Source organism: Oncorhynchus masou, chromosome 21, assembly GCF_036934945.1.
Source record: "Oncorhynchus masou masou isolate Uvic2021 chromosome 21, UVic_Omas_1.1, whole genome shotgun sequence".
Taxonomy (NCBI): Eukaryota; Metazoa; Chordata; class Actinopteri; order Salmoniformes; family Salmonidae; genus Oncorhynchus; species Oncorhynchus masou.
In genome coordinates this window covers 23,449,373-23,472,673 of record NC_088232.1, presented here as the reverse complement: position 1 = coordinate 23,472,673, position 23,301 = coordinate 23,449,373, and the positions used below count along the sequence as shown (strand labels likewise).

Genomic DNA, 23,301 nt, shown 5'->3' with positions numbered 1-23,301 from the left:
GGCGGGGGGAGGTCCGGAGGGGGATCAAGAGATGTTTGTGTTTTTGTAACTACCATTTCCTGCAATCTAAGCCTTTATTGACAACAAATAAAGGATTTAAAAAATAATCTAGCTACATAGTGGTGCAGCCAGACCACAAGGTGGCACAGCACCCCTCTTATAATCTTTGGGGAGAACCCTGTACTACTTTTGTATTCTTAAATAATAGTTTAGGTCCCCTTTTACAGACTTAAAACTCAAGCCTGATATCCTTCCTCTGATATAGAACATTTATACAGGGAAAGGCCCACTCTAAATCTAAGACAATAGCTTGTTTGTGACAGAAAAGCTCTGTAAGAACCTTTACCTCATGATATACAATTGTTGAGCGTCTGGTTTCATATGTGTGGCTCGTGTCAGATCTTTCAGCGCTCTCTTCAGATCATTGACCTTTTTGGTGAATAATAAGGTTCATGATTTATACATCAGAAAGTGACAACCTGAACATCTTGGTGACTGCATCATGACATTTTAAATGCTTACATTGCGATAGGCTTGGGCACGGCAGATGTATCCTCTGATGTAGGTGGGGTCCACCCTCAAAGCGTTGCTGAACATTCGGATGGCTTCATAGTTCTGGCCCATATTCAACATGAAGATCAAGCCCAGGTTCACATGGGCCAGTGCTACAGACCTAACAGGAACAAGAAATCATCACAAAGTGGGGAAAAACATTAAAGGAAATACAACTTCTCTCTAATCTCACAACAATTATTAGACTTGAAGAAAGATTCTAGTTCTTATCATTCAAAATGTTCATACATCTCAACGGTCTTGTTGAGTATTTAGCTTCGAAATGTCCTCCCTCTTTCCTTCTCTCCTTCTCTTCCCCTCTATATCTCCCGCTCCTCTTTCTCACTCAAAGCCCTGTTGCTCTTTTCAGAAGAAAGGATCCACTCTGCCAAAGCGAGAGGCCCAGTGGTATTACCTGTCAAGTTTGATCACAGCTTCAAAGTCGAACACGGCTTGTTGCCACTGCCGTCGCTCCGTATAGAGCAGGCCCCTGTGCAGGAAGGCACGCAGGTTCTCTTGGCTATCATTAATGAGTACTGGTGGCACAGAAACAAATATAACAATAAGTTGTATCTCTGTGGTACTCACAGGACTGTATAACACAACACCTCCTCAATCCAGCACACAATGAAAGATATTAATAGCCTAAAAACACTCTGATTGGGGGTTAATGTAAACTGAAAGCTACCACTCTTCGACTCCCAACACATTGGATTGAAGATATCAATAGCATGAAATAGGGGTTAGGTGAGGTTTTGTTGATGATGTTGTTTGTAACTAATGGACTGTGGAAATTATTTTCCTCTCTGAGGACATCCGTACAATAAAGTATATATTTATCTATTGTGTAATACCTGAGGTGCTGAGGTCTTGGAGGGAAATATCAGGCATCCTCTTCCTGAGCAGACAGCCCCGGTGGTAGAAGGCCAGCCAGTCATTGGGGTCCAGGTGAACTGCTAGGGAGAAGTCCTCGATGGCTTCCTGGTACTGACCCACCTTAGCATAGATCCTGCCCCTGTACGTCCTGTGGTACGTCCAGATTGTAACGAGAGGGTAACACCACTGACATTATGGAGGGTAACACAACTGACTGTCAATCGACATTTCAGTGCGCGTGTGTGTGTTTTGAGAGAGAGGGAGAGAGACAGAACCTGTGCGTGATTGTGAGCTAAACCCAATCTTAACGCTGGCATTATCTGTGTCCAGAGGGACACTCTATTCCCTATATCAGGGATGGTCAACTCGCAGCCCCCCTTTCGTAGGCCCGCAGACTAATTTCACACCAGAAAAATACAATCATTTGAATAATAGAATACACAAGCTGCAATTTTGAAATTTGGTTGTGCATCAGCAGTCACTCAATTAGCCCATGTCAGCAAAACATTTTTAGATTGGTTTAGTTAGTCTAGCGGCCAGCTATCTAAACTTGTAGTAATCATGGTCAAACTACCAACCGGGATAGGGCCCATTGATCATCAGTTATCATATTAAAAACTGCAAATGTTTGCCTCCTATGGCAAAAATGTGTAGAATTTCAGGAAATTAGCTGTAAAACTGCAAATGTTTCTCTTCGCTCCATGGCAAGATGAGGAGAATTACATGGAGTTAGTTATAAAATTGCTAAATCTTCTCTCTGCCCCATGGCAAAATGTGTAGAATTGCAGCAAACTTGCTTTAAAACAACATTTTCTCTACGTGTGGAGGGGCGTATGGATGTGAGTTCTGTTTTTTGGTGGGCCACACCCCCATCAAAGTTGCTCATTCCTGTCCTATATAGTGCACTACTACCTATGGGCCCTGGTCAATAGTTGTGCATTATATAGGGAATAGGGTGTCATTTGGGACACACCCATTGATTACCTGGCGATGGCATGGCTGGGATCGCGCTGGAGCAGCAGAGTAAAGTCAGACAGAGCCACCATCCAGTTACAGCTGTGGAAGTACTGCAGGCCGTGGGTCAACAGAGCATCCGTTCTCCCTGGGTTAATGGTGAACGTCTGGAAGACAAAGATTACAGACATACACACCAGTCACAGCAGTCTCCTGTTAAGCCCTTGTTCTGTGGCTTATGCTGGCAAAATAATCCAGAGGTCAGCGCTGGAGTGAAGTGGAATCTCTTCTCAATCAATACACAATATCACGCGGTTGGTTTTCTACCTTCGATGGCTGTATTAAACCCAGACTACATCCTCAGAGTGCTTTGAGACCCAGTGATGTCAGTGGCAACGTGACTTACTTTGGCATAGTCCTCCATGGCCAGTAGAATCTCATTCCTCTTCTCGTACATCTCCGCCCTCTTGAAATAGTTGTCATCGTCTTCAGGTCTGCATTTGATGGCCTGAGTGTAGTTTATAATAGCCAGGGTGGTCTCTCCTCTCACTCTGTAGATTTCTGCTTTGGACTTGAAGGCATCTGGTAAACACATATAAAAAGGTTGGTAATGTATTGTACTGTACAGTAGTTTAGAAAAGAGGGAGAGCTATAGCTGTACAGCCGTGAACCATAATCAAATCACATATGAGTCCAGTTGCATCCTTAACCGTGGGTACATCACCAGAATTGCCTTAATAAATTGACCAGCAGTGTAATGCCACAGAATGTACAATAACTATAGTCAACACAAATGTGTTCCTATTGGCAAAAAGGAACTAACATTTAAATCAATGGAGCACTCACTAACTTCAAAATACAGATGGAACGTGCCAGAGCGAAACAACTAAAAGGCTCATAAAATGAGGAATTTAAATTAATTCAAGTGAGAGATTCAGCAGAAGTGCAATCACTTTCACCTTGGCAGAGTCAGTCAGTGCATCATCACGCTGTATGTACCGCAAATCACTTTTATCTACAGCAACTAATAAAACACACAGGGCTTTGGGCTGTGGTGGGCTTACCTGCATGTTTCTTGGTGTGCTTAATGATAAAGTTCAGGTCATCCAAAGCACTATTCTGGTTGTTTCTGAGCAGATAAATGCTGTGCCTGTGCCAGTAAGCATCCAGCAGGTAGGGCTCTAGGGAAATGGCCTAGTGTGGAAACAACAACACATGAACCATTTATCATCAGAAGCTAGGCCTAGAGGAGGAAAATGAAGCTAGTGGGGAAATCAGGTCAAAGCTATTAGCTAGCTTATATACTTAAAAATAAATGTCAAAATCAAGTTACTTTGACTAGCCTCCAACTGCAATTACAGTATTCTGACCTAACACACTCCTCCATGGCTGTCCTATTTCAGAACCAAACCTCTGCTAGCCTACTGAAAATGTGAACTAAACTTACGGCATTGAGATCCTCCAGAGCCTGGTTAAGCCGGCCCAGTTTCTTCTGCAGCGCCCCCCTGCGACACAGGTCAAAGGCGCTGGGTCTGTCCTGCTGGGCAATAGCCTGGGTCAGCTTGGCCACCTCTCCCTCCAGGTCGCCTGTGGTCAGTCCCTGGTCCAGGGTCAGAGACAGGTCCACCCAGTCCAGAGGCTGTATCTCATCCAGCATCAGGACCTTCTCCCCAGGCTTCTTCAGGGCCCCGCTCTGGAGGCTGCTGCTGGGGGCCCTCTTAGAGGAGTCTGACTCTTTCTTGGAGGTGCTGCTGCTCTCCTCCAGTGGGGGGAAGAGCTGGTCAAACCAGGCATCCCAGATATCCCTCACCCACTCCCGGGGAGGGAGCACGTCGGGGATGCCACCCTGGTCAGCGGCAAAGCTCTCAAAGTCCAGCACCAGGGGTAGGCTCGGGTAGCGAGACAAGGGGAGAGGGAGGGGAGGCTCCTCTGAAAGGCATGTGGTGGGTTTGATGGGTAGTAGCTGGCACACAGACTCACTCCTGGGAACACAGGAGGCAGATAACACAGATAGACAGGGTGATTAGATGTAAAGAGGAAATGTATACATTCTGTAAATACAGCAATAACATGGGACTACTGTATATCCAAATGAAAGCACATTCGTCTGGAAGTTCTATAACTGCTTTGTAAGCCAAATGAATCTCAGTACTGTAAGCCTGCCTACCTGATGAGAGTACGTGGTGGCTCCTGCAGTTTTTGGTGGATGTAGGCCAGCTTGGCAGGGCACAGCTTCTTCCCACCCTTGGCGACCTTCCTCTTCGAGTGGGATATGCTGCCTCCCCTGACGGGTTCCGCCATCATCACCCTGCCTCGGTCCCTCCTGTACTGGAGTTGACTCTGGCTGAGGGCTGGGGTAAGCTCCTCTGTGTTGGGGCCTGCTGCGGGGGCTTGGTGGTCGGCCTCCTGCTGGACAGTGGTAGTAACCGGTGGATGGGTCTCCTCAGCCAGCACAGTGGAGGACAGCTGCTGCCGAACCACCTCCAGCTCTCTGGTGACGGTGGCAAAGTCACATGATACCTTGAGGAAGGCCTCTGGCTCAGGGTTGAGGTGTGGGGCAGAGAAGGGCCTCTTCAACTGGGTCAAGATGGTGAATAGTTAGACCATGGTCAGAACCTCTGCTTAGGTGGTGAGATAGTGGTTTATCTTGTTATTGAATGACATGACATTTTTCATATACACTCACCTGTTCTTCGTCAATGGAGGGTTGAGGTGACTGCTCAGTTACTCTGAGGTCCATCATAGACTTGAACTTTCTGGACAGCACATTTTCCTGTAGGAAGATCCAACACGTTCGTAAGGGCATGCTAGAAGGGGGGGGGGGGGGTAACTAAAGCACACACTGACCACTGAGGTGGTTGGCTCCATCTCTGTCAGGTCACAGGCTGATTCCACCAGGTCCTGTAGATCACCATAGAGCTCCTCTCTGGAGAGATCGTTCCGCGTTGCCTTAGTAACAAACACCATAGAAACACAGCAGGGTGAGATCACATTGGCGAGGTTTGGTTAACCGGTTCACTTGCAATTTGATATTCTGATATATCAAAGCTATTATTCAGATATATCAAAGATATTTGACATTCAAAGATATTATATTTCACCAGGACATCTTGGGTTAGAAAGGCATGATCAATGTGGCCTTGTTAATGTTATATATCTTTCAGAGTAGTAAGGCATCTTGTAATGTAATGATCAAAGAGCATCTCCAATGTTCCCCCATCACGTCTCAACTAAAACACAGCCAGGAACAAATAGAGTAGAGTTAAGTCCTCCGTTAACAGCCCATGTGGACTGACTGTCTGGGAGGGAAGTAGCCTACAAGTCCGTCTGTAAACATAAGAGGCTCAGTACTACCTGGTACTTGGGAAAGAGTTTGTGTTTGACGAATGCAGGAGAGCAGCTGAACTTAGGAGGCGCTGGGTGCCAGAACATCTTCAGCTCGTTGGAACACAGAGAGGTCTGGGAGGAAGGAGAGAGATACTGTATGAGACACACAGAGAACTGGGAGGATAGACACTTCAAGACAGGTGACTCATCTAGACGAATGAAAAGGCCCCTTGAATAAAACAAAGTCACACGTGACATTAAAAAGATAATGCAGAACTGGAACTAGAACATTGGAACTGAAACATTTGACATTCTTAAACAATCCCAGATAGCTACAGTGTTAGTATCATGTTATAAGCAGTCCCTTTAAAAAACTCCTGTTTCTATTGAGTTACAAATATGTTTGGTGCCACCTAGTGGATCATCTTGTTGGATGGTGAAACACTTTCTAGACAAAATGTTTGGGGGGAAAAGTTGTATAAACATAGTGCTGATCCTCCTCACCGCCTGTCCATGAAGCATCATCCTGGGCTTCTCTACGTAAAACTCAGCGATCCTCTGCCAGTCAGCCAGGCTGTCTGAAGTCTGGGAAGGCAGGTGACTCACACAGTCCTTTCCATCAGACTCAGTCACCTCCACGCGGGGCACACCTTCATTTAATATCCTGCCAAGAGATTCAATAGGTTTACATGATATGAGGTTGTTGTAATGATACTCCTGACATGCAAAGTTTAGTCACGTGGAGTGCAGAAGGTAGTGAGAGAGAAAGTGGAGACGATGACCAAATCATATTTACTAAATCATTTAATGCAACCCTGTATCACAGCACTTCAATTCCAAATGTTGCTATAAAGTCTAGGTTTTGGTCAGAAAACAACTTATGAAGCAGAGCCTGGGAGAGATAGATAAATAAAGGTTAAATAAAAAAATGTAATAAAAGCGTTTTACCTGTGTCTGTCAGGCTGGGCAGCGATGTGTTGTAGTGCTGCCCTCTGTTGGTGAAACTGTGGTGGTGCACTGAGTTGGCTGGAGGTGTGACAGACCCGGGAAGCCACCTGCAGCTCCAGAGGCAGGGCCTGGCTGACTGGGGTTGTACAGAGGTGGTGAATGGTCTTGTACCCATCTGCACTGTGGGAGAGAATTAGAACAGTAATGACGACAATGTTGTGATACTCTTACTTCGCCAGTCCGTTTGTGCCATCATGCCAACTCCTTGTCACTGGCTTGACAATGATAGCAATAGAGTTGGTGAGAACACAAACAGATCTAGGACCAGGGTAATACTTACTTTCAATTGTATCTAAATGTAACATAATTTCTGACTTCTTTACCTAGTCTGCAATAACACAGGGTATATATAAAACTCAACATACAGTATTATCGTGTATGGTAAAGAGAGAAGTCAGCTGACATTTTGCTTTGAACCAAAACCCCACTGGTTTGTTCTATTGAAGAATGTCTACGATTCAACAACAATCCACATATTTGAAACGTCTACAAGCAATACAGTGGTCTTGAGGCTTGTCCTAACAGATGAACCATTCTCTGTGGCGTAAGCAGATGAGGTGGTGGTTTATTTGCTCAGATCATCCCTGCCATAACTTCTCACCACTCTTTGAACTGGAGACTCTGTGTGTGGCATCTCTGTGCTAGGATGGAAAGGCCCGGCCTCCCTTCGTCACCCACCACCCACCTCCTGTCCTGACAGACACTGGACAATTTATTGGAGCCTAACATGTTCACTATGGCCTGCCACTCCTGAGATTGATCATCTCTCTGGCACTCTGGGTTAGGTAGGCATGCCTCAGCTCAGCTAGCGGAGCGGCAAACCTGTAAGGTCACCCTGGAGTCATTCGCCTTGTTTTCAATGAAATGAGCATTCCATAACTGTGGAGTGGAGCTGACCTGAGCACTGCCTTCAGCCTTGCTCCTTATCTAATCCATGTACCATCAGCAGACAGGCTGGCAGCCTGGCCCCCTTATAAAGCCTCTTATCCATACCCAACAGAAACCTTTCAGTGAACCAAAGCTCTGAAAAACACCCCTAATTAAATGGCACTTGTTTTGGTTCCATTTTTTCGTCAATGGGGTTGGAGGGGAGTGGAAGGAGTGGGAGGGTGTGGCACAACTCCAACTCAGCACTTGCAGCGGGAGGAGGCAGTAAATCTGGTCTCTTTAGGTGAGTAAGGAGTCAGTTATAAGGAAGTGTGTGGTTGCACCAGGCTCCAGACAGAGAGAGAGCAGTCTAAAGAGTGTTAGGCTAGGAGCATAATTACTCTCTGTGTCAATGGGTCTCCGAGAATCAGGTGGGGAGTTTTGATGATAGCTTAAAAGTCACTTTATTTGCAGAGAGACTCCCTGGAGCTGAGCTCATCTCCGTCCAATGCCACCCCCGCCCAATCCATTAAAGTCAAGGTCGGAGATGGTTACTAATGATAGTGAGTTGAAGAGGTTGTTGGAAAACAACTTCGTTCAAAACAAGCAGGGATAACACAGTGACGACCGTGATTATACAGGTTTAAGCAACATGTCTTCGTGTTTTAGGAGAAAACCACTATTTATTTGACAGTGCAGTGTTGTATGTGGTATCCATTTAATACCCAAGTTTGTAATAGAAGTAGTAGTTTAACCTCCAATAATGATCACAACTCAAAATCAGTTCGATACAACAACTCACATCTCTCATGATCAACCAGAGTGACAGGGAATACAAGACGCTTACTGTGCTTTGGGGGCCCATGTTGCTAGAGGGGAGAGGCCTTGAATGGTTTTGTTTTGTAAAGACACCCTCGCTGGTCTCTGAGAAGGAGCTATGGTATCTCCTCGAGCTGTCATTACATCTGCATAAGTCACCTTTGATGGAGGGAGGGGGAAAAAAACACAAAGACAAATGTTTGTGTTCTAATTGTGGGAGCTAAAATAAGAAAAGACTTAAATAAATTAGGCGTGAACAAGATAAACTGATAGTACAGTTACAACTACTGAACTTCACACAATGATAGCCACATGAATCCAAGTATTACCTTCTGTGGAAGAGCAGAGACCATAGAGTCATCGCCGTCTGTCTCTCGTTCAGACAGTGACTGAGCGATCTTGTAGACCCCTGATGTGACTTTAGGGGACTCAGCAGGTCTTGGAGGGGTAGGAGAATCCCTCTTAACCCACAACATCCTCTGTGGAACCGGGGAACTCTGAGGAGTATCCTGGAAAAATGTGGATAAGACGTTTGTTAATGTTAACTATCTTACTAACAGAATTCCTTATTAAGGTTGAATTTAGTTTCAACTTTATACAACCTTAATAACCGAAACCTCTACACTTGAAAATGTTCTCAAATGCTCTGAAAACCTATTTTTTCAATGAAATGTGATCAAATCTAAATACACTCGAGTCTCTGCATTACCTCTGTTGGTATATGGCTAATATTCTCTTCTCTCTCCTCTGATTCCACTGTTTTTTCTTCCTTTAAAAATGATTGAATGTTATTAAAAAAACAAAGATTGTCATTAATCAATACAAGTGTAAATTGCTATGAGCATTGAATACCTGTTTAAATAACTAATATCAATTAACTACCACCGGGCTTATTTAAAATCTCTAACAAAAGTACAAAGGTCAAAATGTTTGTGACCATTCAGGATATTATATGTTGTTGTCCTATTGTTATCATGTTGTCACCTCATTGTCAGCATTGTAGCTGTCCCCCAGCACTCTTTCCATCAGCTCCTTGATCATCTGGTCCGAGGCAGATGGCATATCACTGTCCCCTCTCTGTAAGGAGGCAATGATCTCATCCACCGTCCTCCCTCTGCCTCTGACAAGCCCCATAGTCGTGGCCACTGACTCCTCTGGGTGTCTCTGCTGGGGGTCCGTGTCCACCTGGCTCTCTGCAACCTCGGCCCCTACAATGCCCCGTGCCTCCTCCAGCAGCTCTGTGGTGGACTTGACACTGTGGATACTGTTAGGGGCCATGGTACTCCTCTGGCTCTTTGAGCTTCTGTCGTCAGTGGGCGTCCTTGGTGCATGCGTAGACCTATCTTTCTGATTCCTCCTTTTCTTTTTCTTGACCCTCTGTGGGGCTTTCCCGTGGGATGGCTCGGAGCCCGACTCCTCACTGTTCCTGCTGTCATCGGTGTTGTCCGAGCTCAGAGCCAGACATCTGCTGAAGAAGTTGGATCTCCGGATGCGCCTCTCTGCCGCTTCCTTCTCTGACACCTGCTCTGACTCCTTCTTGCTCTTGTATATAAACATCCTGGTCCCTGTTGCTGGCCTCTCTGACCTGGGCTTAGAGGGAGGCTGTGGCCTCATGGACATGGACACCACTTTGGTAGTCCCTGCTAGCTGAGCTATGGCCGGCTTCTGGAAAGGTTTCTGGCCTGGAGAAGACAGGACCAAATGAACTGAATTTCTCCCTTCACTGATTCCTTTGATACGTGTGGTTCCTTGACTCCTGCTCACCCCAGACTTTGTTTTAGGGATGTCTAGTAGGAGAGCACTTTGTGGTAAGGAGGCAGGTGGTGATTGTAGCAAATCTGCATGGAACTCCAACAGGCTGACTGACCCTGCAGACATCTGTGAGGTCCTATTTTGGGGTGTGTCCGATGTGCCACAGGGTCCCTCTATAGCCTCTTCCATCAGTCCTGATGACTCCAGTGTGTGGAGAGTCTGGTGGTTGATCCTGTGTGCTGGTGGTTGTGTGGGAGTTGAAAAACAGCTGCTTCATTTGTAAGAATTCACACTGGTATTCATTGCGTAGCACCCCTAACTCCTTCTTCAGCTTTAGCTTCTCGCTGTGGCTCAGAACCTTATTTCTCAGCAAGTTGCTCCATGTCTATCAACGTGACCAAATGTTGGCAAGTGAAACATGCAAAAAAAGTAAAGGACTAAGGATGGAAGTGGGTGAGTTGTAAGAGGTATTCTTTTTCAATGGGTGATTATGAAACATCCATTAAAATGATTAAAACACACAGCAATAAAAACAAATGGTCGCCTAAAACGTGATATATGACATGAGTGATGCTTATTCTATGTAGGACTACGCGGCCTACTCAATAACCGATGATGATCAAACTGTTGACGCTAAGATTTTTGTTACTGTGTTACAAAAAGTAGCAGCACTGTCAGTATAACAGCTTCACAGTGTGTATTTTGTTGCTAGTGAAGTTTAAAAGATGTCAACGAGCTACAATGTTGCCAGCAGTGAACCACTCCAATGCTACTAGAATAACTTTAGATTAGCTAACGTTAGCCAATTCCAACGCTTACCTTTTCCAAAACTATTGAAGTGACAAGACACCGCTGTTTGCTGAAATTGACGTTACTTTAAATGTCTGAATATCATCTCATAAACACGTTGGCAGGTAAAATGTTTACAAACTTTTGTGACGCTTTCACATCCACCATTTCTTCGTGGTGGCTGGGAGGATCTCCTAGCAACCAAACCAGACAACTCGGCTGGACAAAACAGACACCACGTGGGTGCAGAACTAAAACTGCCGAAGACCCGGACGAGCACTGGAAACTGAACTAAGTAAAAGGTTACAAATTGCGAACGTGTTCAACGCTCAAAGGCTTTTCTAATCGACAGAAGAAGTATAGCTTCAATTCGGCATAGGCCTATGCCTTTTTCTATTGGCTCTGTAGTTTTCATTATGGATGTGTAGGCCTTCAGGAAATATTATTGTCATGAAATCCAATATTGTCTAGTACGCTTTTCAAATGTGGAATGTAATTCATCCCTTCTAATTTCTTTGGGACAATTCATCTTCTGATTATATTTTCCTTTCCCCCCCTTTTTCCTGTGCCATAATAAACATGTGATCATAAAGACTCATGTCATAGAATAAAGCAATCTATTAGCGTAAATATCTGTAAAACAACCATGTTCATCTGTAGGGCTTTGTGAGGTTGGCTATATCTACTGTGTCAGATTTCAAATCCAGCAGTAAACCTAATTTCCCATGCTTTGTGGGAGGTTTTAATCCGGCCTTAACAAATCGATTTTCTCTCCCTAATGGCGTTAGAGATCACCCTGAGATAATCCCATGTAAAGGGATAATTATCGCTGTTATTCCCTCATTAACGGGTTTAGAATCGAAGGACCTGGCTGAAACTGCTTGTAGGGATACTGTCTAGTTAACAGAGCAGAGGAATATTGGGAAGCTTTTTTTCACGCATATTAAGATGTTGACACTTGTCTTCTCCATTGTCCAGAGGCCATAACATTAAACATTAAGCCTGAAACACAGGCTTAAGTAGGCTACAATTAAATCCTATATATGGGCATAGTCTGCACATAAATTAAATTATTATAAAGAAATAAACCTTCATTGCTTATAAGTGAATCTTTTTTTATAAGAATATCCAATATCCTCAATGCTAACGCCTTCTCAATTCTCGCAGAATTTAACATTTTGATACCTATCGACAACTTTCTGTGAGGCAGAGAAAATATTATCATGACATTGTAGGGCGCGCGCGCCCTTGTGTAGGTAATGGATCATTTGAAATTATAGGCATAAACAGACTGTTCTGTTACATTTTAGTTCATTAACATTCCCGTCATGATTAATCTTAAAGACCTCAAATTCTAGGTTGTAAATGCTAGTTTCCTGTCTATTTGGTTTATGCCTGGCTTTCTCCGTGGCATATGAAATACCTTCATTTATGGATATAATTCCAAGTGCGTAATTGTACAACAACAAATGCCATGCTCGGCTGTTTTTCAAACCCTGCTTTCTGACTGATGGAATGTTTATACACCTTATTAGGGAGGGGAAAACATTATTTTTGACTGAGCTATTTTTCTCTGTAAAGACGCAGAATAACTGTGGGCACCGGAGGGGTGACTTCAGCGAGGGAAAAGGAGCCAGGCAAATGAACACTGAAAAAGTGGGTGGGTTGTACCGCCTACGTATTAGGGGAAGATCTAAACTCACAGGTCACACTGCATTCAACATCCTATCTCCTCACTTCTTTACTCTATAACCCTCCTGCAACATCCCACCAGTTATAACGCACCCTTTCCTATGAAACATTTCTCACAAACTCCAGTCTGAGGAACTGCATGTTTACGATTTGTGGATATCAACCATAATGTTGGGTACAGTGAAAATGGAAGGTCACGAAACGCCAGATTGGAGCAGCTATTACAATGAGGCACAAGAGGTAGGCTATGTGTATTTCAGTTTTATTCGATTTGTGTATTAGAATAACAATTAGGTGCTGACTGATTTCCACGTCTTCGTTTTTGCGATGCATGTTTTCTAGCAAACTGCACTGAGTGTCCTTAAAAATTTTCAAATGGCACGGTGTTGTTGTTGTTGTTGTTTATAGAATATTGGGCTCTTTTGGGCATAGACTTCACTATATGCAACCTGATGATGTATCCTAAAGAACGAGAGACGGCCAAGCACGCCGGGTGGCAGCAGTGCACATTGCAGTCACAGCAGGCCGAATGCTGACTTGAGATACTGGCACTTTAACAATAAATAAAATACCATTATACATGTGCGTAAAAATGGGATTTGGCACTGAATGTTTACCAGCCATCATGCAACGAGATCATGGCATATGTTTATCAATGCTTGTTATTCGAAAAGAAAGTTGCAGTCAGTGGAATGTTTCCAATCAATCTTAATTCGTTTGTTCCATACCAATATTAAGATTAATACACGTTGCTTGACCTTATGTTTGTGCATAATAGGCCTACATAAAATGTTCATCTAAATAATTGCATTGCTTCAAAAGCAGCACAAAATCACGTTTTATACCCTAACACAATGAAACGATGTTGTTTGAGTTTGAGATACATCATGCAAATGGACCAGGCTGCACTGTTTTGATGCTGCTGTTTAAAAGCTCTCAAAATTAATCTCATGTTTTTTAGTCAAATCGAATTAATTAAATTCGTTAAGTTTTGAAATATTTTGTGTTTACTAACAGCCTAATATTAATAAGTATTCATTATTATTGGCTTAACATTATTACACAGTCGATTTCGGCAGAATAAAAACAAATAATAAAAAACGTAAGCACTTTGAGTGTGTGGAAGACCAATGCATTGTTGTGATCACATTTCTCTCCTGTTATTCCAGGTATATTCGCCCATGGTGAACAACAGCATGAATGCAGGACTGAGTTCCATGAACAATATGAACAGTTACATGAGTATGTCTACTAATGGAAATATGACCTCAGGTTCTTTCAATATGTCTTACGCCAACCCCGGCCTGGGAGCCGGACTAAGCCCCGGGACAATGACAGGGATGCCCCCGAGCGCGTCCAGTGCGATGAACGGAATGGGTGGAGGGGTACCGTTAATGGGCACTGCCCTTAGCCCCTCGAATATGGGCGCGATGTCGGCTCAGCAGGCTTCCATGAACGCTATGAATCCATACGCGAGCATGAGCCCTACTATGAGCCCAATGTCCTATACTCAGCCCAACCTGAACCGAGCAAGGGACAACAAGTCGTTCAGGAGAAGCTACCCACACGCAAAGCCTCCGTATTCATACATATCCCTCATAACCATGGCCATTCAGCAAGCACCAAGCAAGATGCTCACGCTTAGCGAAATCTATCAGTGGATAATGGACCTATTTCCATACTACAGACAGAACCAACAGAGGTGGCAGAACTCTATTCGCCATTCCTTGTCTTTTAATGATTGCTTCATCAAAGTGTCTAGGTCACCGGATAAGCCAGGCAAAGGCTCATACTGGGCCCTGCACCCAGATTCAGGAAATATGTTCGAGAACGGTTGTTACCTACGCAGACAAAAGCGCTTTAAATGCGAAAATAGAAAGATATCTTCAAGTAAAGGGGACGGAAGGAAAGACCAGTCCGGTTCTGGGTCGCCTTCGAGCGAGAACAACAACAGCAAGACTGGGAATGTGGACTCCAACTCCCTCTCCAACCAGTCCTCCAGCCCTCACAGCATGGACCACAGGAGCAGTGGCAGCGCCTCTGAACTAAAGAGCAGCGGGCCACCTCTCCACCCCGTGGCCAGCTCGGCCACGTCCCTGTCCTCTCTCCCTTTACCTCCGCACTCGATGGCGCACGAGTCCCATCTGCACCTAAAAGGGGATCCCCATTACTCATTCAACCACCCGTTTTCAATAAATAATTTAATGTCATCCTCAGAGCAACAGCACAAACTGGATTTGAAAGCCTACGAGCAAGCTTTGCAATACTCTTCCTACGGCTCAAGTATGTCTTCCAGTCTACCCCTCGGCAGCGCGTCCATGGTAGGCAGAGCCATGGACCCATCCGCAATAGAGGCGTCATACTATCAAGGTGTGTATTCCAGACCAGTCCTCAACACTTCTTAGTATCTTCTCATTTTTATAGTGCTCGATAAAAGGATGACAGAAAACATCGATCATATTTTTTTGCATGCACCTGGTGCATAGGGACTGTTACTTTAATGTATAAGAATGTGTATGAGTAAAATGCAATAGGCCTATACTGTAAAGTGTTACCATTGAATGATTGTATATCCAGTCGTAAATCATTGCTAGTGTATTTAAAACAATTTTGAGCTTGTAAAATAACGTTGTATTCCCCGAACTTGTAGTACCCACGATGAATATGTCCATGTGTGTTACTATGTGCATGAATGAAGGTCAATAAGGTCTCGTGGAACGCGTGAGACAGGTGAAGCGACAAACACCCGTCTGTTCCAGATCGCTTACTTTTTAAATGAATGTTGTCATTTTACGCATTGCTTTGGTTCATTTGCTAAATATCTGACAAACATATTTACAAACCAATCTTGTATAACAATCTTAAATTCCACGTGGAAATGCATTATAAATAAAAAAAATGTGTATTTCTTTATACATGACAACTGTATGTCTTTTGTGGTACTTTTCAAACCAGAAAATTTGTGATTTTTATGTGCAGCCTAATGTCAGCGTTTTATCTTTCTCTGTTTGTTTTGATGTCTCTGCATGTGCTTAACTTATTTCTTGTTCATTTTCAAATAAAACAAATACGATTTATTCACTGATTGTTGGTATTTCTGATGTTAATTTTGAAGAGGCCATTCTGTGCATGAGGCGTAAAAAAGTACTATTCAATTACGCAACTGTTCCAACTTTTACGCATATCCAAATAATTCAGGAACAATATGAATTGTAACGTTTTGAGTTTAAAAATGAAGCCTTACAAAACATTTTCATTACCATTGTAAAGAGAGTGTATTAATTATATGGTCTAAGGATTCTGTCAGAGTGACATATAGCCAGCTTTGTTGTTCAGTCTTGTAAGCTATTGCGTAAAATATTGTATCATGAATGTAACTCCATATGAAATTAGGTTATGAACCATTGATAGACGCATCTAAAGTGTATTCAATATAATTGTAATATCCCTGTAAAGTTCATAAATGCTAACTGTATTGATGCTCGCTTGGGTTGACGCACCGCAAGTTTTTGATCAATGAGCAAGGCTAAAGCCAAATCTAACAGAAATACAGCCGCAGAGCTTTACCTCATAAAGGATTCCGGCGTGTTGTAAATGGATTTTTAACAATATCATGGAAAGACCAAAGCATCTTTTTGTGAACCGTAACCCTACATGATGCGGCTCGTGAACCTGAACAGATTTGACTTTGATCATGGTATTTTGTAGACACACATTTTGGCTGAGTAACCGTGAAATGTGTTTAATTATCATGTAATTGCCCCCCGATGCGCAAATAACATGGAGAATTGAATTGAGTCTGGTGAAAATATCGCGGAGAATTGAGGCTTTATAGGCTTATGCCATAGGCCTGTGGTCTGTGTTTTGTTTTTCAGTGTATATTTCCACAGACACATTCAAGCTTACTTGTTTTAAATAAATAAAATAACATTTTAAGAAGCTATGTTCATTTAGATAATATATTAACTGTGTTTGGAACAACTGAGAAGCTGGTCTGCGAATGAGTTTCATATGCTCGAGGCGTACCTTTAGCCTACTCCAGATGAACTGACATTAATATGAACAATATCTGAAAACCTAATTTTGTTATGCTTTCAATTGTATCTTTTTCAAATCAATTTTGGACTATAATATCCTAAATGGTGACTAATAAAATGTTTCTTTTTAAATATGGATAACATTTGGCCTATTGTCCTGCAACGATTAGATATTTTTCCCGGAAGAATTTAGGCCAACGTTAATATTGCATTTTTGTTATTTTCACCTCAACATGATACATGATTTTGACAATAAAATGATTGCGATATATGCTATTACAGTCATTTTGCCATAATGACAGTGTTCATTAATGAACGACAAGACTATCAAAGAGGGCATGGACCACAAATTGACACATTTAACGGAGAAACACGCTTACTCCGGATATGATCTAGATTATTTGTGAAATCGTTTGGATCAAGGTCCCCACCGACATTATTTGATGGGCCCATTATAACCTACCTCATAGACCTACTGTATCTGAAGGTGTACAATGTTGGAGGCAAATAATATGGTATTGACCAGTATATGCCTGGCAATAAACCTTTAAAATGGTCAAATCAACCCCAGCAGATCATCCAAAATGCACCGAGTGATTCATGTATTTATTTTCCTATATTAAAACTCTCTTGCAAAGTGTTCTTAGCAGATTCCAATAACATCATCCTCAATTTGTGGAGAAAGGGACTCCGCGTTTCCATGAGAAATGTTTGAACTTTGGACAGATCTTGTTCATTAGTTTGCCCAGCTGTTGAAAAAAGACTTTGCAGCGTGTGATCCAGTATGGAAACCACCTTGTGTCGAACGTGAAACAGCAAATAAAAACAGAGCAAACCTGTCAGTGACTTTTGTGCTTGACTCTGATTGAAATCTTTGCTATTAGGGCATACCTCAACGTTCAAACAAGAGATAAATATTAATTTATATAGAATATCATGCATTATGTTCGACATTTCACCTGAAAAAGGCAACGAGGTGTTTTTGTCTAGGCTACACCGTGTATAATTTAGTGTAAGAGCATATCACATTGAAACCCATAATAGCTGTTCACTTTGGTATTTAATAGCCTAAACCAACATATCAACGCCTTTATGCCCTCATATAAGATAATATTAATTAATAACTTATGAAGGTACATTTAGTAGTAATTATATAGACATATTCTTACCCTGAAAGGGTTTATTATATACACGTCGATAATTACAATAATACATATGTTATTATTATTATTATGATTAGGCCATTATTATTATTTATATGCCTAGTTTTCAATTGCCTTGGCGTACAGGTTATACGTGTTTTTCTACACATTCGATGTGAACTACATTATTCAAGTCGTCCAGCCTTTAGTAATGTGTGACATATGTTATCAGCAGGCAGTGTCCAGCATGGAGATTTCAGCAGCGCCTTGTTTTCCAACTTATGTGGCATTTCACGTTTCCCCATCAAAAGCCCTGGCGCTTTCTTCACCCGTATGGACAAAAATTTCGACAAACAATGCGCAGACCCCTTTACTTCAAAAGCGACCATCAGCGAGCCTACCCGTAGACCTTTCTTCTCCGTCTTTTCATTCTGAGTTTAGAAAGCCACTACAGGGCCAAGGCGCTTCTAATACCTTTTGATGGGGATTGAATTAATTATCTCCAATAACACAATTGTGCTTGGCCAACGAAAAGAGCAAAGCAATACCCCTTCAGATTCAAAGACGAAAGAAAGGAGCTTTCAAAGGCCGAGGGAGAAGAGGGAGAGATCTCTATCCGAAATCAGCTTTAGAAGCAGCTGGTTTTCCATTAAAAATTATACGGAAGAAGTTTATTAGGGCTTTGTGTCCTCCTAATATACATCGACTGTCAGGTTGGTGGTCCCTCGGCCTGCCTGCCTGCTACGAGACCATGGTGTTTTGTGTCTTCATTAATCCATTTGAGGCCACACTAAGGGGACAACCCAATTGGTTGTTTTGTTGTTGGTTGCTCTCTTTGCAGGGTAACGGGAAAAGTTCGAACAAACAAAGGAGGATACAGAATAGTGCGATGCATCAGACAAATGGAAGGTATTAAAAATGTATACCAGCTATCCAAATATTAAATACTAGGCTACCAGTCTGTTAAATAAAATAAGATGTGGCACTATGAACAAACAGTATTTGCTATATAAACTAAATATTAAACCATTTGACAGTCTAATACGGAACGCCCAAATAATCTATAGTTAAAAATGTAAACCATGCATAGTCTACCTATATCAAAAGAACAACTAACCATATTATGCAACACTGTAAACAACGAGATAGCCAGGAGAATGAACTATGGCCCACTTTTTATCATTGTGCAATAGGCACATTTCTCTCCAAATGGCATGCTTTTCACATAGGCCAAGGCTTTACAACATGTGCTTCATGAACATTGTCATTTTATTGCCAATTAGCCTCCAGTTTCATACATTGTTACTAGAAAAGAAGGTCCACAAAGAATACATGGATGTATGGAGTGCGTTAAAGTGGAAGGAAAGAGAGGACATATTTGTTGTCGTTATAGCAACAGGATCAGTCACGCGTTTATCTGCATTTCATTCACAACTGGGCTGCCTGAACACGTTTTTAATTAAAGCGTATAAAAAAAGTTGTTTTGTAGTCATTTCATCATGCGATTGGTTCTCAAAATGGGTTAATCGGGATTCCCCTTCTTTATGATGCACCCGTGTACAATCCTTTACACCGACACCAAGATAGTAAACTACACAGGATAAATCAAGGATCAGACTCCAAAATAACATTTCAAAATAAATACAAAATGGGCTTCTATAGGCCTAGTCAAGATATATTGAACTGAACCATAATACAAATTGAGACCTATAGGCTAGCCTACACATTAGGCATTTTATTTGTACTAGTGTCATCATAATATCATCATAACAACGTGTAACGCACAATTGGAGGCGTGGCCGATTTGGGGATAACCAGGGATATCAAAAGTTTTCAGATTTCAACAAAGTGAAAGATTTTGCCTCCCTATTTAGAACAAGGAGGATTATTTGACGGAGTAACATACATTGTAGAGGACCTTGTGGGATTAAGAGTGGGGACACCCACGTTGTGCGATCTCCACGGTTACCAGCACAGATGAAATCGACAAGCTTGTCGCTCGAGCATTATCTGAGAGGAGGGTACTCTCTACCTTACCCCTCCTGTCTTTGGACTGCAACTTGATGGCAACCGTGAATCCAACCATCCAACACAAATTCTGATTACATAATCGATCTTGTATGGGCACACAAATCTCACCACCGGCATAGCTTTTTTTTTAAATCGAAGGACAGCGGGAGGAATGTAGGGCTCGTTAGGGTCAACGCATCAAATTAAGAAAAATGGAACATACACGATGCGAATTTAACTGTTTGGTGTATAATCTGTAGTAAAGGTCGCTTGATCTCTTCGGCCCTCATGTTTATAAACTATTAGTATGCAAATAGGGACCACAGAGAGGTAGGACAGAGAGAGAGAGGTTTTTGGTGCAGGAAAATGAGAGACTGATAAATGAGCAATATATCCATGGATAGTGCCTCTCTCTTTGCATCCATCTCTAGACTACAACATATTTTTCTCAAAGTCAGTACACACGAAGAAAAAATGGTTCCTCAAGGGTTCTTTGGGAAGGATGGTTCTATGTGGAACCATATTGATGCAAATAACCATTTGAGGCCTTCAAAGGTCCTTTGCAGTTCACAAAAGGGTTCTTTGTTCTTTTAGTGCTAATTCAAATGTAGTGATAATTAAAATGTTGGGGCAGCAGCTCATTTGGATATTTGGGGGCATGGTTTTCTCACAGCTCTTTTTGTGCAAGTGTGAGTGAGTGTCATTCCAGTTTCTCATCTGTTGTGTTATGCCATCACATGTCATATATCACTATGGCCAGTGATTGGCCTTGTGAAAGACTCACCCTTGCCCATGGAATACTAGAATGGACATGAACCTTGTTATGATGGGATAAAGGTTAGCCATGTTGGTCAGGGAGTTGGTCAACCATGCCATGTTTGCCAGTGCTGGGATAAGATAGTGTTAAATAATGAATTTGAAGTATGTATCTACACTGCATGTTTGTTAGCTAGCTAGACAGCCAGTTTAAGAGGAATGATTCAATACATTTTCTAATTAACTGCCAAAATTCCATTCAAACAATGCAGTCAATCCACAGCCATACATTGCCAGAAATCAGTGGACGATAGGATTTAGACAAGTTGTAAATGCAACAATTACTGATATTGTATCATATAATAGCACTCACAGCTTTCCAGGAAAACAACAATTCCAATTAGACTAGTTTGGATTTCTCCCTGACCAATTTGGCTGCCATTTTCACACCGTTCTGGAACTTTGAGGGTTTATGACAGAGCCCCTCCCAATAATTTAACAGGATCTCTATGCATTAAGAACAGTTGACTAAATCAGTAGTTCTCAATTCTCTACTCAGGGAGCCCCAGCTGTTCCAGAGCTACCACACCTAATTCAACTAGTCAATTAACACAATAATAACACCTACAGAATGTTAACAATATAATACGGTTGACCAGAATAACAAACCCTGTATGGTTCTTCAAAAGGATCCACAAATAACCTTTGAGATTGAGAAATGTTTTGTATAGAACCATTCTCCATAAAGGTTCTATAAAGAACCATACAAATGGGCGCAATATAGCCCCAAAAAGGGTTATAACCATAGCAGAACCCTTTTTTTGTTGCGATATGACCTTTTTTGAATGGTTCTTTATAGAACCTTAGGAAAGGGTTCTTTATAGCACCATACATGTTCCATTTAGAACCATATGATCATGGTTCTTTATAGACCTTCAAAAAATGGTTCAATATAGCCCCAAAAAGGGATCCACTATGGTTAAAAGCAAAATAACCCTTATGTGGTACTATATAGAACCATTTGTTTTTAGTGTGCAATGCCTTTTGTCAAAATCTGGCCAATTAGGATATGACAATAGCCAAAATAATAGTGCTACAGACAAAATACAAATGTATTAAAATAAAGAGATTTAAAGCTCTACATAAAATATAATTCTATAAAGCCTAGAAAGAAGTTCAAGTTCCATGAAATGGATATGCATGGACTACTGGAGTTACAAAAATATACCCCTCTCTATTTACTTTGACCTACTTTGAATACTTCTAAAAACTTAATATTGCTTCATGAAACCTTTAGTCAACGAGAGAACAAATACGACAGTTGTGTAATTTAGAGAGTTTTGTCATATGGATCTTACAAAATGAATATCAGAGGTAGTGGGTTTATTTTTTTTTACTCTTTAAGACCTGTTCTAAATTAGCACACTTTGAGAGCTGAACCTTAGATACACAGAAGTGTTAAAAAAGACAGGTTTATCTTCAAATAGAAGTTTATATCAATCCATAGGGATATAATGGTCGTGACTGAGTTGAGAAAGCACTTTATAAAAATGAAGAAAAAAAGTCCAGAGAATAAAACAAAATTTTTAGTGGCCGACTAATAATGTCACACCTTTTGTCTTTGAGTAGAGTAAATAGTGTTGAGTTACCAGATTAAAGGATGAAGCATATTTTTATCAGTTGTTTATATGTTTTATTTCATACAATACTCACACCATAAAATGTCCATAAACTATCACAGCAATACTAACTTTATAATACAACAGATGCAAGAATACAGGAAGTTGATAGGTGATGTTCTTCAAATCACAAATGCCATGACTGATTTGATTTGAGAGCATCATGGAGTTGACTATATAAACCACGTTATTTGGCCCGCGGCAGCATCGACGCCGAATCCAGGCAGCACCAGCAACCTTTACAATACAGCACTAACCTTTTCAATGAAATACTGTATATGTCAGGACACTGTATTGATCTGGGATATCAAAGAGAATACATATTTTATCAATAAAAGTAAGGCACATAGGCATCTCCCTTGTAACAGAGATAGGCAGCAACACAAACAGCAACACACAATTTAGTTGATGACAAAACAAATGTAACATGATTTTTAGTAAGGTAAAATGTAGAATTTAAGAAAGAAAGAGGGACAAAGAGAGTGGGCAGCAACAAACCAACAACCCAAGTGGTTAAACAGTTTACGATTCAGTTTGAGCCCAGCCTGGAATGAGGCTTTGGAGTGCTGCACTTCTTACAACTGTTTGCCCAGTTAAGGCTTGGGTGTGTTTACACAGCGTTAAACACAACAGCCCGGGTCTGGGCAGGCAGGGAGGCAGCCTGGACACCAGATGTGGCCGTTCGACTGGACAGTCGCTCAGGCTGCTCCAGTTCGGGCAGAGCAGACAGGGGCTGCATCACAAATGGTACCCTATTGCCTTCACTATTTTTGGCCTATAGGGATGTAGGGCACTGGTCAAAAGTAGTGCACTTTATAGGGAATAGGGTGCCATTCAGGACAGAGCCAGGAACTGAGTGGACTCACTGTTGCTTCCCCCGGCGTAGTCTCAGTCAGATGACTGTCCGGACGCTGCCTGTCCCCACCTTCTTCCTCAGCACCTCCACCAGCCGCTCCAACCTGCATGGTGACAAAGAGAATAACATTCATTATAATACATGGGTTTAATATAGTGCTCATTAATGACCTTTAATGACATGTA

The 23,301-nt window shown here is 42.0% G+C and overlaps 3 protein-coding genes across 4 annotated transcripts in view; 1 reads left to right on the top strand and 2 right to left on the bottom strand.

The window, feature by feature from the left end:
• The window catches only part of ttc6 (tetratricopeptide repeat domain 6), a 30,211-nt gene extending 19,867 nt beyond the window's left edge, over window positions 1-10,344 (bottom strand). The window contains exons 1-15 of the mRNA XM_064926997.1: window positions 9,388-10,344; window positions 8,733-8,912; window positions 8,432-8,562; window positions 6,753-6,837; window positions 5,737-5,841; window positions 5,222-5,331; window positions 4,550-4,873; window positions 3,830-4,364; window positions 3,447-3,576; window positions 2,789-2,964; window positions 2,413-2,549; window positions 1,407-1,576; window positions 968-1,088; window positions 523-673; window positions 347-429 (exon numbers count right to left, since the gene is read on the bottom strand). Of these exons, the coding sequence (XP_064783069.1) occupies window positions 347-429; window positions 523-673; window positions 968-1,088; window positions 1,407-1,576; window positions 2,413-2,549; window positions 2,789-2,964; window positions 3,447-3,576; window positions 3,830-4,364; window positions 4,550-4,873; window positions 5,222-5,331; window positions 5,737-5,841; window positions 6,753-6,837; window positions 8,432-8,562; window positions 8,733-8,912; window positions 9,388-10,344 (3,395 nt within the window). The remainder of the gene's footprint in view (window positions 1-346; window positions 430-522; window positions 674-967; window positions 1,089-1,406; window positions 1,577-2,412; window positions 2,550-2,788; window positions 2,965-3,446; window positions 3,577-3,829; window positions 4,365-4,549; window positions 4,874-5,221; window positions 5,332-5,736; window positions 5,842-6,752; window positions 6,838-8,431; window positions 8,563-8,732; window positions 8,913-9,387) is intronic.
• Window positions 10,345-12,698: 2,354 nt separating this feature from the next.
• foxa1 (forkhead box A1) lies at window positions 12,699-15,702 on the top strand. Its single transcript, XM_064926916.1, has 2 exons — window positions 12,699-12,876; window positions 13,806-15,702. Exons 1-2 carry the CDS (start codon window positions 12,805-12,807, stop codon window positions 15,039-15,041), a joined length of 1,308 nt encoding a protein of 435 aa, XP_064782988.1. The 5' UTR covers window positions 12,699-12,804; the 3' UTR covers window positions 15,042-15,702.
• A 6,555-nt stretch (window positions 15,703-22,257) lies between these two features.
• The window catches only part of mipol1 (mirror-image polydactyly 1), a 63,448-nt gene continuing 62,404 nt past the window's right edge, over window positions 22,258-23,301 (bottom strand). For both annotated transcript variants that reach the window (XM_064927823.1, XM_064927824.1), the window contains exon 14: window positions 22,258-23,219. In XM_064927823.1, the coding sequence (XP_064783895.1) occupies window positions 23,153-23,219 (67 nt within the window). In that variant the 3' untranslated portion in view covers window positions 22,258-23,152. The remainder of the gene's footprint in view (window positions 23,220-23,301) is intronic.

Excerpts from the sequence above, each read along its gene's own strand:
- foxa1 (XM_064926916.1), top strand. The coding sequence starts at position 12,805 with ATGTTGGGTACAGTGAAAATGGAAGGTCACGAAACGCCAGATTGGAGC. Across the intron at positions 12,877-13,805 it reads ATTACAATGAGGCACAAGAG|GTATATTCGCCCATGGTGAA; the intron begins GTAGGCTATGTG and ends CTGTTATTCCAG.